Genomic DNA, 13,122 nt, shown 5'->3' on the forward strand with positions numbered 1-13,122 from the left:
GGGAGTGAGGGTCATTGGAAACCTGTTTTGGGGGGGAGGCTGGGGACCAGTCGGGGGAAGCTGGGGGAAGGTCTCATGGTATGGAAGCAATGGGGGGGGGCAGGTTCTGGTGAAGGGGAACCCCGCTGCTTTGGCACCCGCTTGTTTTGTGGGGATGGAGGATCAAACAGCCCCTTGCTCATCAGGAGGCAACACTCTGCTCCCTCCATCTCTAGCGCTGACTCCCCAGCACAGCGCCTCCCCTCCGCCCCGTCTGCCCCCAGCCTGTCTGCTGCTCTGTTTTCCTTCCTTTTCTGTCAGTGAATGAAATGGACACAGTGGCAGGCAGTGAATTAAATAGTCAGGCTCCAGTCACTCAGCTTGGGCCAGCCCCGCTCATTTAACGGCTTCTCACCTTGTTGGGCCTGGGTCTCTGCCAGGTCCTGGGGGTTGTGCTGGGGGGTGGGGGGAGAGGTACAGGCCCTCCCCACTGACCTGGGACAAGGTTTCAGAGGAGTGAAAGCTGCCTAGAAATGTGACTGGAGGTGGGAGAGTTGTTCGCCTGGCTGAGGCAGGTTCGGGGAATGGCTTGGAAATGGTCGTCACCCTAGTCACGGGCTGCTTGCTCTGGAACAACACTGTTCCCAGCCCCAGCAATAGTGACGCGTGTTATTCTGTTTTGCTGCAGCACCCAGTCGGGAGCCAGGGCCCCATTGTGCTAGGCACTGTGTGCCTATAAGCTGCCTCATCTTCACTAGGAAACCAAGGTGGGGGTGTGTGGCTTTTTCTTCTACTATGTTACAATCCTAGGCTGCAATTGTGGCCTCGTTGCAGTCGATGGAAGTTCTGCCAATGGCGTCAGGATTTTCTCACCCCTAGTGCAGATAGGATAGTGGGGGGGATTTTTCCACACCTAGTGCAGATAGGATGGTGGTGGGGTTACCATGTGTTCATTGGTCCAGGTAAACCCTAGGGACTAGCTTATGGGGTAAAACACAAACCTCATTCCTGTTATAGACATGGCCTTAAAGTACAAGTTCTCTGGAGCAGGGGCTGCCTCTTTGTTCTGTGTTCATACAGAGTCTAGCACAAAGGAGTCCTGTGATGGGTGCATTGAGTGCTGCCATAACATAAAGAATAACACTAGGAGAGGACGGTTCTTTCTAGTAGGGTATTTCCACCACCCACCCCGCCTCTCCCCTTCCTCCTTACTCTCCATGCCAAGAGCAATTAGCCTGGCATAGTGCTGGGCAGGCAAGTGTGTCTGGAAGGCAAACTCACACTTGCCCTTCCCAGGCTGGTTATTGAAATCAACAGCTCTTTGACCTCACCCAACAGCCTGGGGAAGGCTCATCTACCTGGTTTGCTGTTGAAGTTCCTGTAAGAAGGATGACTCGGGTCCAAAGAACATTGCTACAGAGCAATACGCAGTGTTGAGAAAGACTTTCCCTTGATCTGGGTTTCACTTTCCTTTTTCTCTTGATTTAATGTCCCCAGATATAAACTCCATGAAATGCAGGAAATACCTCTCCCTTCCTGGCAGGGCTTGGCTTTTCTTGGCATGATCCCCAGGGGCGAGAAGCTTTGGGTAACTGCCTCCTTGCAGGAAATTGTGGTGATCCAGACTGTGTAGAAAACAACCCTGCTCCAAATCTCCTCAACTGCATTTCCCTCACCCTTCATTAAGGAGGACAGGTGCATGAAAATCATCCCTGTGTTTCTCACAGTGTCTGTGCAGCCTATTAGTATGAGCACCAAGGTGGGACCCAGAACTCCTGGGTTCTCATCCCAACTCTAACACATGCAATCTCTCTCTGGTTTGTCGTTGCAAGTTCCTGAGGGCCAGGTTTTCAAAAACACACGGCTTGGTGATTAAGAGCCCAGCACCCATGGTATTCTGACCTTCATTTCTCTGGTTTAGTCTCCCCATCCATTGGGGATAATAGTATCTACCTGTGACATTCCCCTCTGGTGTTGTCTGGACCAGTGATCCTTGACTCTGGGAGCCAGCCTTACCCTGCTCCGCTGTGAGAACCCCCACTCCTGGGCTGGTCACGCACAGCCTCTGGCATGTCAGCTGCTCCCAGCTAGCAAGCAAATGACACTAGCCATTTTCTCCGGTCCCGGACACAACCCTAGGAACCTCTGTCTTGGAGTGTCCATTTATGCTCACTGGGCACTGCAAACGGAGTTTGTCAATTTAACAAAGAAATTTATATGTACCAGGCTTGTTCTCCCATGGGGAGTTTCTGACACACTGCAAACCAAATGCACTGCTTCAGGGAGAATAAACAAACATTGATTAACTGTAAAGGTGGATTTAAGTGATTGTAAGTCAAAGCCTAACAAGTCAGATTTGGTCAAATGAAATAAAAGCAAAACGCATTCTAAGCTGCTCTTAACACTTTCAATGTCCTTAAAACTCAGATCCTTCTCACCATAGCCTTGGATCAGTGGTTCAGTTGCTTGGTGGTGGTGGCGTCTGTAGATGTAGGTTGAAGATGGAGAGCATGGCAAAATGTCTCTCCCTTTTAGCATGTCCTTTCTTTCCTCTTGGCTTTGCCTGCCCCCTTCAGAGTCAGGTGAGCATTACCTCCTCACAGTCCCAAACTGCCCAAAGGAAGGGGGTGACTCCCTCCAGGGTCTAACTGCCTAAGCCAGTGTCCATTGTTCCTGTGAGGCTGGGCTGGGTTTGTCCCACCCATGCCCTGACGAGGTGTGAACTGCCACTCTGTTCTTGGCGAGTTTTTGCCTGGCTTGCTTTAAGCCACGAAGATACATTTTCAGCCTCATAACTATATGCATGAAATTATAACTTGTAACCTTACTATAACATTAGTGTAACAATTACTATTATAACAACCACGTTCAGTGCCTTAGGAGCCTTCAGAAGACACCCAGCATGACAAACTTTGCATTGGATACCACACCATCATTTTATAAAGATGAACATGGGGGTATAGGGTGTTCCCCTGGGGTACAGAGCGTCACACTACCTCACAGGGATAGTTGTGAATTTATTCCAATGTGTAAATGGAGGCGGTGATACAAAGAACTAAGTACTGTTATTACTAAGGGGCTTGCCTACTCCACCTGTTTATTCTGCAGCTGAGATCATTGTCTGGGAGGTTACAGTGGGCTGCAGTGGAAAAGATTGTGGGACTATTAGTAGGGAAGTCGCACCAGGAATGGGCAAACTTTTGAAAGAGGCACTTGAGTTTGAAGGCCCCATAATCTGGCCCCTCCATCTCCAGAACACAGATGTGTTCTGTTGGAAAATGGTCCCTTGATAGTAAAATCATCTCTCTCAACAGAGGCTGCAACAAGTGTGGGCATCCTAGATGGGCGACCCTCATCCTCATGTCCCAGGAAGCTGGGTTTGTGGAGACTACGCACAAACATGTGACTATCCGTGTCCCCTTTGCTCACTCTGACAGCTCCCTCCTGGAGTCAGTGGGATTGAAATTTACGAGTTTCCTGCTCTTTCAATAAGCAGGAGCCTTGTTCATTTCAACGCTGGCATGTTTCCCACTAGAGATCAGGGTGGAGACCAGAGGACGATGGTCAGGGACAGGCATATATTTGCTAATCTCCTGGGCTTGGTGGCATTTAGACTCCATGAGGGATCAGTAAGAGGAAGTTAATGAAGGCTCGGGGGACTGTTAATGGGTGATGGTGTTTTTAACCCCTAGGTTGCCAATTCATACCCCCTCACATCAGTATTCACTAAATGCTGTTTCAATTGGCTGGCTCCTATGTCCATGACACAGTGAGCTGGTGGTGTCAGTTTGGTTTCCAGTGACAATGAACTGAGCCAGGTATTATAGTTTGGCTGGCAGAGCTATTCATTATACTGCTGGCCTGTCTGATGGGAACTGAATGGCTCAGGTTGCTGGTACTGGCATGTGCATCTCTGTGTCCTTTGTTCAAATCTAGAATAAGTCAGTAGTGACCAAAAGTGGGGAGGAGAATAAATATCCTGACTGGTGGCCTGTGTTGAGTGAGTTTGGGGGTGTATGTTGTGGGGGCATGTGTGTCTCAGGTCAGTTCTTATAAGACAAGTGCCCAGCGGTGTTACATTCACCTGCTGTAGGAGGTGTGCTCCCAAAGTGACACATTCCAGCTGGTGGTGTTTATATGAGTTACGCATTCCTTTACACCTCACAAAAATCCAACCCATTCATCCCAGTTCCCAAACTTTTTCTGTTTCTTCCTTAACTTTGTTTTGGAAACCAGCGTTTCGGGTAGGGGTCTGTGAAGGTATTTCTCTAGCTTATACTAAGACACAGAACCAATGTGTCTTGATTTTTGACAAGTTCCCTATCTGCTTATGCCAAAGCTTACTTCAGCTAATGCAAGGTGTTATGGGATACTTGGTATAAGAGAACAGGATTATAGTCAAGGTATAGGCCAATTTAGGCTATATAACTGCTATGTTATTTGTGCTCAATGCATACTAATGTATCTTTGGTAAAGCAAATACATATTATTAATAGGAGATATATTTGCCAGCCAGCATATGTTGATCAGCCTCATAAACACCACAGCTGATACTAACTAGCCTTTTGCTGGCAATCTCAGAAGAGAAAGCAAAGACTGACTGGACCACAGAGGCTAAACTCCCTCCTCATTCTTAGCAGTGGTTGCGCTGGGTACCATCCCTTTTCTGTGGATAAAGGCAGGGCTGCGTTCTTCAGGGCACTTTTTCCCAGCACTAAATTCACTCAAAGGAAACAAGGGGATATTGTACGGCAGAGAAACATTGTCTTCATGGGGATTATCATCATTGTTGACCTGGTCCATTAAGAAACAAAACTCCTGCCCTGGTGTAAACGTCCTGTCTCATCAAAAGGGACAGAGGGTACACCTGGAATTACTGTGAAATAAAACATTTCTGTGAAAATGCTCTGTGAGATGCCAGCTGGTGTCTTCTGAAAATTCCCCTCTTAATCTGCCTGCCCCACCTCTTCTGGGAGTGGGTGGCTAGTGCTGAAATCAGGAAGGGCTGAGGGGAAGATTCGGGGAAGCTGAGTCATTGTTGGGCATATGGGATGTACTATTTACTAAATCTGCCTGCTTTTAATTTAGAAACTGACAGCACTGAGCCAAATTCACTACGGGCATAGTGTGGCATGGCTCCATGGGCTTTACATCACCAATAGATCTGACCCCCTTGCCTCTAGGAAGAAGTGAAAGTTCTTTGTGCTGGAATTGCGAGAATGTCCACATTCCGGGCACTCAGACAGGGCTGGGCAATTTCCTGTTTAACTGAACCACCGTGTACACTCCCTGCTCGCCCAAGTCACTGCACAGAATCATGAATGAAATGCTGGTTCTGGGCATTGGCAGCAGGAACTGAAGGAGGTAGCATGTTCCTTAGTGTGCAGGTTCCCGGCCCTGCTGTATGCCTGATCTGTTCCTTTCAGAGCGCCAAGCCTGGACAGCACAGTAAGTGACACTGAGATCAGCAGCCTTGGGCTCAACTCAGACTGTCTGCTAAGGCAGAATTTGAACTTACGTCAGAGACGTAGGTTGGAGGGTAGCAGGTCACCTTGTGGAAATTGGCGGAGGGTTTGCCACCAGCATGAACATTGCTTCATGAGCATTTCCACCAGCTCTGCTGCTAACAGACTCTGGGGAAGGGCCGGCTAGCATGTGGGCCTGCTGGCTTTCGTTTCCCTGAGCCCAGGGGGTTCCATGGCCATCATGCCCCAGACGAGTAAGTGCTTGGGACATTGTGCTTGGAGCTGGGAGTGTGATTCCCGGCACAATGAGACACGCTCATGCCTCCTTTCAGTGCACTAAAATCAGAATGTGACCGTGGCAGCAGGATGGGCCAGCTGCCCCAAGTATGTGCCACGGGTCTCGGATGTGTGCACGCTCGGGGGCAGCTAGCCTGTCCTGCTGCTCACGCTGCAGCGGCCTCACTCTGATTTCAGCGCACTGGCTCGCTGACAGCTAGCAGGAGTGTGTCTCCTCGAGGTGGGAATCAGACCCAGCTCTAAATGTAGACACATTCCTCCAGAGAGTGCCATTTTCCTACAGCCCCCAAAGTAGCACTTGGCTTCCCTTTCACCCTTTTACAGTTTATCCCAATCACCATGCCCAGAGCACCCCCTGCTGCCTGGTCAGTGTAGAATTAGAGACTTTCTGTCAGCTGGTTGGTAGTTAACCCTGGATCCACAGACCAGCTAGCATGTTTTTAAATACAGCTAGTCCACAGAAAGGACAGATGATGGTTAGCATTGTGCAAGTTTTCTAACACTGCTTTTTCCCAGTATAAATGAGGCCTAGGTCCCCTTGGTCAAGTCCCTGCCTCAGTTTCCCTATTTGGAGTCTTTCCCTCTTAGGAATTGGTGTGTGTGTAATGGGAAGACAATGCTTGGGAATGTCTCTGTGGATTCTGTTTACGCTGCAACCACATGCATGTGTCCTGTCCTCCTCCCTCCCTCGCTCCTCCACCCGCAGCATTTCACAGTTGACTGGGTGCATGGAGTTATGGAGGGTGACAGCTGCTAGGGGAAGCAAGATCAACGTTCTGTCCTGGTGCAGATCCTCCAGTCCTGACTGCCACATGTGGGATCAGGGTCATGTACTATCCTGCTAAAGCAAAACGTTCAGATCTGCCACTGACGTGCCTGGTCATGATTAGGATTCCATCTAAATTGTTCTTTTTTGTGGCCTTTTCGTGTACAGTTGCATACGTTAGTCTCATTCGCTTACCTCTTTTTCAGGACCTTTGCTGAGTGCTTGAAGAAGGATTCCTGCTCATCCATCAAAACAAAGGTAAGGAGCAAAGCTGCTTCTTGCATTTCTTGTTTCTTTTGTGGTCTGTGTGCCTGGGTGCAGTTTTCATGTAAACCAGGTAGTTCAGTGGGGTCGTAGGACTCTCTGTTATCTATCAGCTTCTGTGCTGCTCCCCAATCATCAGGCAGATCAGGAGAAATGCTTTAGCTAGTAATGGAAGAAACCGTGGTGAAGGAACACCCCACCCCATCCCCCGGAGCCTGTCAGCAGGGATCTAAGGCCCTGGGGACACTAGAGAAAGTTGCACCATCGGACCTCCGTGGGGGTCATGACATTGTGCAACTCCCTGGAGGCAGGCTTTCTGCATTGAAGCAGGGTGGGGTTTATGCCTGTGCAACTGGATGTGGTACCTTATAAAGGGAGCTGTACCCAGTGTAAACCCTGCTTTGTGTTGGAGCAGTGCAGCTGCAGTGTGTGTTAGCACTTAGTAACGTGCCTGGCTCGAGAAAGTGGCAGCAAATAAAGAGCAAAAGTTAAAGCACCATCCCGTTACGTTATGTAGCTCTGTGACCTGCTGAGCGCCCTTCCGGGAGGTTATTGGTACCATATCATTGGACGCCAGGCTGTACTGTTTCCAGTCTCTTCTGGTCACACCTAAGCATCACGGTTGCTTTTTAAGTGGCCTGCATGGTCCTAGCTGGGGTGAGAGCTGCTCAGAAATTTGGCCTACTCGCTTGCTAGAATATGGAAAATGGGAATAACAGTAGTGGCCTCAGGGTTAACTAGCTCCCTTCTGTGCTGTGCTGAGGGGCTGAGGCCTTGTCTGTGGTGGAGTCCTGCGCAGCGGCGGGTACATGACTGGGTCTCTCTGCTTTCCCCAGACGCGATGTCTCAGTCCAAGGGCACAGTGGTTCTTGCCTACAGCGGTGGCCTGGACACCTCTTGCATCCTGGTGTGGCTGAAGGAGCAAGGCTACGATGTCATCGCTTACCTGGTGAGGAGCTCTCTGAAATGCCGGTCGCCTCATGCTTTCTCTTTTCCCCCTCCCCATCCCCATCTTTTCCTGACACTCCCTAGCCCATCTCTTTCAGGCGAGGTTCTGTGCAACAGACTCTGGAAAAGCAGTGGCTGGCTCCCGTGGGGTGGGGTTTTCCGTGTTCGGCTAAACAGCGGGAGCTGTCAGAAAACAGGCATTTTTTTGCCAGCTCCAGGGCTGCTGTGAGCGTCAGCCCCGATGATTCTGGGTCTTACCGCAGCAGGGGGGAGACGATGCGCTTGCGGGGCCTTGGGCTCCTGGAGTGACAGAATCGTGATCTTATTTTAAAAAACCTGCTCTTTTCTCTGTCAAAAGTGTCCCGGGGGTGAGTGTGATTTGGAGGGCCCTGCTTCCCTGCCTGGGGCCTGTCAGGTTTCAGGGGATCAAGGCGATCATGGTGAGGGGGAACCAGCCAGAGCTGGTCTGAAGTGTTGTTTCAGTGGAAAACCCTATTTTCATCAAAATGGAAACCTTGAAAGATGTTGATGAAATTTTGCTTAGGAAAAAAGGAAGCGGAGCAGTTTGGCCATTAGGGGATGGAATGTTCTGACGTTTCATTTCGAAACAAATTTTCAAACTGAAATTCTCTTTTGAATCAAACCTCTTTTAAACAGTCGAAATGGGACCGGACAGCTTCCATCCACCTGCAAAGAATAGTGTTTAAAATTTTGTTTTTGCAGGGACATTTCCATTTTCTTTTTAAAAAACTCATTCCGTTGTGAAACAGAAAACATTTCAGTATCTTGGAATTTCCCCGACAGAAAAACGCTGATTCCCAGCCAGTGATAGCCCCTCCTGGGGTGTGAGAGGGCTAGTGGGGCAGAGGCAGGGTGACAGTGGCAGTGGGATCCTAGCTCCAGATAATAAGGGTAAACACACAGTGCTCCTCCTATTGCGTTAATCTCTGCATGCAGGATCCGAGGCAGCAGCCGTGACCCTGCTGCTATAGCTTTTTAAATATTGGCTGGCTGGTACATTCCCAGGTCAGAGACCTGGGAGATTCTGCTCGACTGGCACATTCGGGACGTGGCCCCTCTTGAGCCATTTTTCCCAATTTAATAAAATGGGACCACTGAGGAGCCTGGACATCAGCCTTGCAGTGCTGGAGTGAGACCTGCCATACTAGCCTTAATGAGCAGAGACTCTGCCCAGCTGGGGACGGACGGCTACACTCCCATTGCCCCCCAGGTGACAGGACTTCACCAAGGGATCTGTCTCCTGTAGATGTCCAGGAAGGAGGCCTTTGTTAAAAAGGGATCTGAATCTATGGAGCAGGCACAACAGTGACTGCAAACAAACAGATTCCCCCTAGTGCACTGGAGAGGTAAAGAGCAGTTGTGAGCTGTGCATGAGTAGGGGAACAGGCACGAAATCAGCAGGCAAGGGGGTCCCTTGGGTTGGGGGTGGCTGTTGGGTATACCTGGTGGCTGAGGGGCAGGAGCAGGATGCACTAGAGAGGTGATGTGGCTCCAGCTGGGCTGGGGATGTTGGTCAGTGTCAGTAGAATTGAGCATTGTTGACGTTGGGTGATGATCAAGATTCAGTAGTGCAGCCGTAAATGGTCCTGCTGGGACCGGTTGGGTGAGTTTGCTCCAATAGACGGGACTGAAATCTCCATTACAGTGTGTTGGCTTTTCCTCAATCCAGACAGTCTGAGTGGTGCATGCTGTTCTCCACTGGGCGCCTGGTAACCTAGGGGTCTCCCATACAGGGTAGCCTCCAGGGTGCATCTTGTGGCACCTCCGGGGGGGCCTGGTCTCCCCTCCAGTACAGAATGACCAGGGAAAGCCCAGGGTTGATCTGTGTTCTAACCTCTGTCTCGGATAAATCGCCACAGCCTGGAGCCTTCTGTCCCTGGTGGGATTCCTCCCTCATCCTGTTATGGCCAGAAGCCAAATGACTGTGGATTCCTTCATGCCTTGGAATACTTGAGATTTATCAGTAGGAGCCCGGTGGGGCCAAGTTGGCAGGCTGGGGGCTGCCATCCTGGCCAGGGCTGAGCTGTTCAATCTCTTCCTCATTTTTACTTCCAGGCCAACATTGGGCAAAATGAGAACTTCGAAGAGGCAAGAAAGAAGGCGCTAGCTCTGGGAGCCAGAAAGGTAACACAAATCCGGCTGCCTCTCACGGACATAGCTCTGTCCCCAGTTCTGTCGTCATGTCATCCCTGCAGCTCACAGACAGACATGCTATGCTCATATGCCTGGGGAGCTGGGACCAGAGTCCCGGCTACTTCAGCTCCATAAGTACAGGGCTTTGCCACTGGGCCAATGAGAGCTGCATATCTGCTGGCTTTTCAGAATTTTGGGGGCGTCTCCAGACTCTGGATGGGGGTGGCAGGGTGTCCTCCCTTCTCTTTGCCCAAGGTCAGAAACGTTTTCAGAGATTTCCCTCTATAAATGGCCAAACCACCAATAAATCCTAGATGCAAAGAAACATTGCACATAGCCAGCCACATCCGTAACTCGCTGGGTCTCCCTTGTTCCTCAACCCTTTGTAAGCCTCGCTACCACCAAATTTCGATATCTTTCTTCTCCGTTTCTCACTTCTCTCTTTTCCCTCTTTTTTTTTTTTTTCGTTTTTCTTCTGCTGCTTCTCTCCCCTCCACCCCCAACATTTCTGGTTTATTTTCCTTCTCAAACCTTTCTTCGTGCCCTTACAAATGAGGAGCAGCCGTTGGAGGGCTGATAGGTTCAAGGGATGGTTGATCAGCTACACAACCTTTCTGTCTGTGCCACTGGTTCACGTCCAGATCAGGGCTTAGAGTCATTCCCACTGTTTTGTAGTCTCAGTCCGTCTCCCAGCGGAGGGAGGTAGCCCAGGGAAGTATATGTTACTGCCATGATGTATCTGTTCTAGGGCTAGAAAAGGGGCTTTGGTTTCTAGAGCTGTTGATCCAGAACTTTTCACCAGCACCTAGAAAAGGAGAGATGCTTATGAGTCATTGGTGACACTGGGCTGTTTCATCCTCCACTGAAATCAGTGACACTTCTCCCGAGATAAATTTGTCTCTGGGAAGTTAATCAAATCTATGGGTGCAGTTTATGGAAGACCTCAAAAGCAGGTGGTTGGAGCAGGGTTCCAGCCCCTTGGGGGATGTTTTGTCTATTGAATAAATGAATCTTCACCCCTAGCAACACCCTATCCCAGCAGGAGCCCTGGGGCACCCTCATTGTTTGGGCCTCTCTTTATTGTGCAGGTTTACATCGAAGATGTCAGCAGGGAGTTCGTGGAGGAGTTCATCTGGCCGGCAGTCCAAGCCAATGCCCTGTATGAGGACAGGTATCTCCTGGGCACCTCGCTGGCTAGACCTTGCATCGCACGGAAGCAGGTGGAAATTGCCCGGAAGGAGGGAGCCCAGTTTGTTTCCCATGGAGCCACCGGGAAGGTAAAGGAAGGGCAGGCCATTGCTTGGCAGTGGGTCTGGGTTTTGGGGGGCTAGGAATGCGGGTTTCCCCAAATAATTTCTGAATCTGAAACTTGCCCTAAGGACTGGCTTTCATTCTCAAACCGCTCTGATGTATCCCTCCGCAGCACCCAATCTGCTGCAGCACCCAATCTGTTGCTGGTTCCTTCCTCGCCTTATAGGAGTCATGATAAACACTCGGCACCTTCCATCTAAAGATTTAATGAATTAACCCTCTCAGCCCACTCGTGAGGCTGATAGATAGGAATTCCCACACCCCCACCACTCTATAGATGGGGAAACTGAGGTGTGGAGATATGATTTGCCTGCTATCACAGAGCAAGCCCCTGCTTTAGGGCTCTTGGCTGGAAGCTGTCCTGCAACTTCTGGTAGGGTTAGCACTGATTGGGGAACTTTCCTTTAAAAAAAAAAAAAAAATTATGAAATGTCTTAGCTCGTTGAATGAACTGAAATGTTTTGAGTCAGCTCAATCTGTGGCTGCCCAAGGTGCCTCATGGCAATTTCACCCCTTTGTTGATATTTCAACTTTTCGTTCTCCTTTGGGTCTAAAACAACCCTGGAAATAATGGACGTTCCACTGGGTTGGTAACTCTGATTTTCACCCAGCTCTAGTTAGAAACTTAAAACTTGTGTTTGCACGGAAGGGGTGGGAGAATCCTGGCTCCTGGGCCTCGCCAGCCAATTGATGGCACAAATCCTGGATCGGAAGGAATTTTAATTTAAAGGTGGTGTGTGTGCGGGGGCGGGGAACGGCGGTGGTGTTCCAGCTACAGCACCGGGGCCATTCTGGCTGTGGGAGGACTCCTTGGGAAGTCTGCAGGAAAGCCAGTGCAGTGAATGTCCTGGCCTGCTGCTTAGACCACTGCAATGTAAGCTTTGCAAAGCAATTCCTGGCTTTGGTGCTGCGTGCTGGGCGAGAGGGAGAGGGGAAGAACTGCTCATCCCCTCCCCCTGCTGGTCAGGGAAACTGTGGTACTGGGGTGAGGCTCTCAAATGGAGGGTTAACGCATGCCCTGGAGAGCCCAGTAGGGAGTTAGTAGGGAACCCAAAGGTTTGTTTTGACCCAAGGTGTGTCCTAGTGGATAGAGCACAGGACTGGGACTTAGGAGACCTGTTCTTGGCTCTGCCAGTGGTCTGCTGTGTAGCTGTGGGCAAGTCACTGCCTGCTCTGTGCCTCCGTTTCCCCAGCTGTATAATGGAGTTCATGACACTGCCATCCATTGTACTGCACTCTGAGATTGCCTGATGAAAGGTGCTAGGTTTTATTGTGCATGGGGTTGCTGTCTCATTGAGCTCCGTGTTGCAAAGCCCCTGGCTTCAGTCTGGGCTGTGGCTGATCTTTCACTCCTGTGCAGGAGGAGAACCTTGAGGAACCTGGGTTCTGATCCAGGTGGAAGGCATTTAAAAAACAAACAAACAAACCTCCTCCCTCTCATCCATCTGCAAACACAGATTGCTGGAGTGATCTCAGAGCCATGGAGCTGGCTTCCCTTGGCTGGATTGCTCTGTAGAGAGGGGGCAGAGATGTTGATACCAGATTGGGAAAGTTTTTTGGTTTTTTTTTGGCCAGCATTTACCACTAGAGGGAGCTAGAAATCTGCATTGCAAGGCAGTAGTCAGGTGTAGCCAGCTCACTGACCCCCAGAGAGGGAATTTACATGCAGAGATTCCCCGCTAGAGGCAGACAGAGACTGCAGGACGGGTGTAGCTCAGCGAGAAAAGCTGTGCATATAAACCAAATGAGGGATGTCACTTTATTTCCTATGGAAAATGAGTTGGAGCTTTCTCGTAGGGCTGGTCAATTTCCATTTTCCTTTCAGCTAGGAGTTGCTTGTCCTCCATTGCCCTAATAAACCCCTGATGGTGAATTGCAACTGGGGAAACATTGTACAAATGGTGTAAACTCCCCTCCCCCCCACCCCAATCTCCTGGC

The 13,122-nt window shown here is 50.0% G+C and overlaps 1 protein-coding gene across 1 annotated transcript in view; it reads left to right on the forward strand.

Moving 5' to 3' along the window:
* Positions 1–6,713: 6,713 nt before the first annotated feature.
* ASS1 (argininosuccinate synthase 1) overlaps positions 6,714–13,122 on the forward strand; it is a 65,389-nt gene continuing 58,980 nt past the window's right edge. Inside the window, exons 1-4 of the mRNA XM_032797663.2 lie at positions 6,714–6,765; positions 7,608–7,720; positions 9,796–9,864; positions 10,962–11,150. Of these exons, the coding sequence (XP_032653554.1) occupies positions 7,613–7,720; positions 9,796–9,864; positions 10,962–11,150 (366 nt within the window). The 5' untranslated portion in view covers positions 6,714–6,765; positions 7,608–7,612. The remainder of the gene's footprint in view (positions 6,766–7,607; positions 7,721–9,795; positions 9,865–10,961; positions 11,151–13,122) is intronic.

This window comes from Chelonoidis abingdonii, chromosome 24 (assembly GCF_003597395.2).
Source record: "Chelonoidis abingdonii isolate Lonesome George chromosome 24, CheloAbing_2.0, whole genome shotgun sequence".
NCBI classification, from domain to species: Eukaryota; Metazoa; Chordata; order Testudines; family Testudinidae; genus Chelonoidis; species Chelonoidis abingdonii.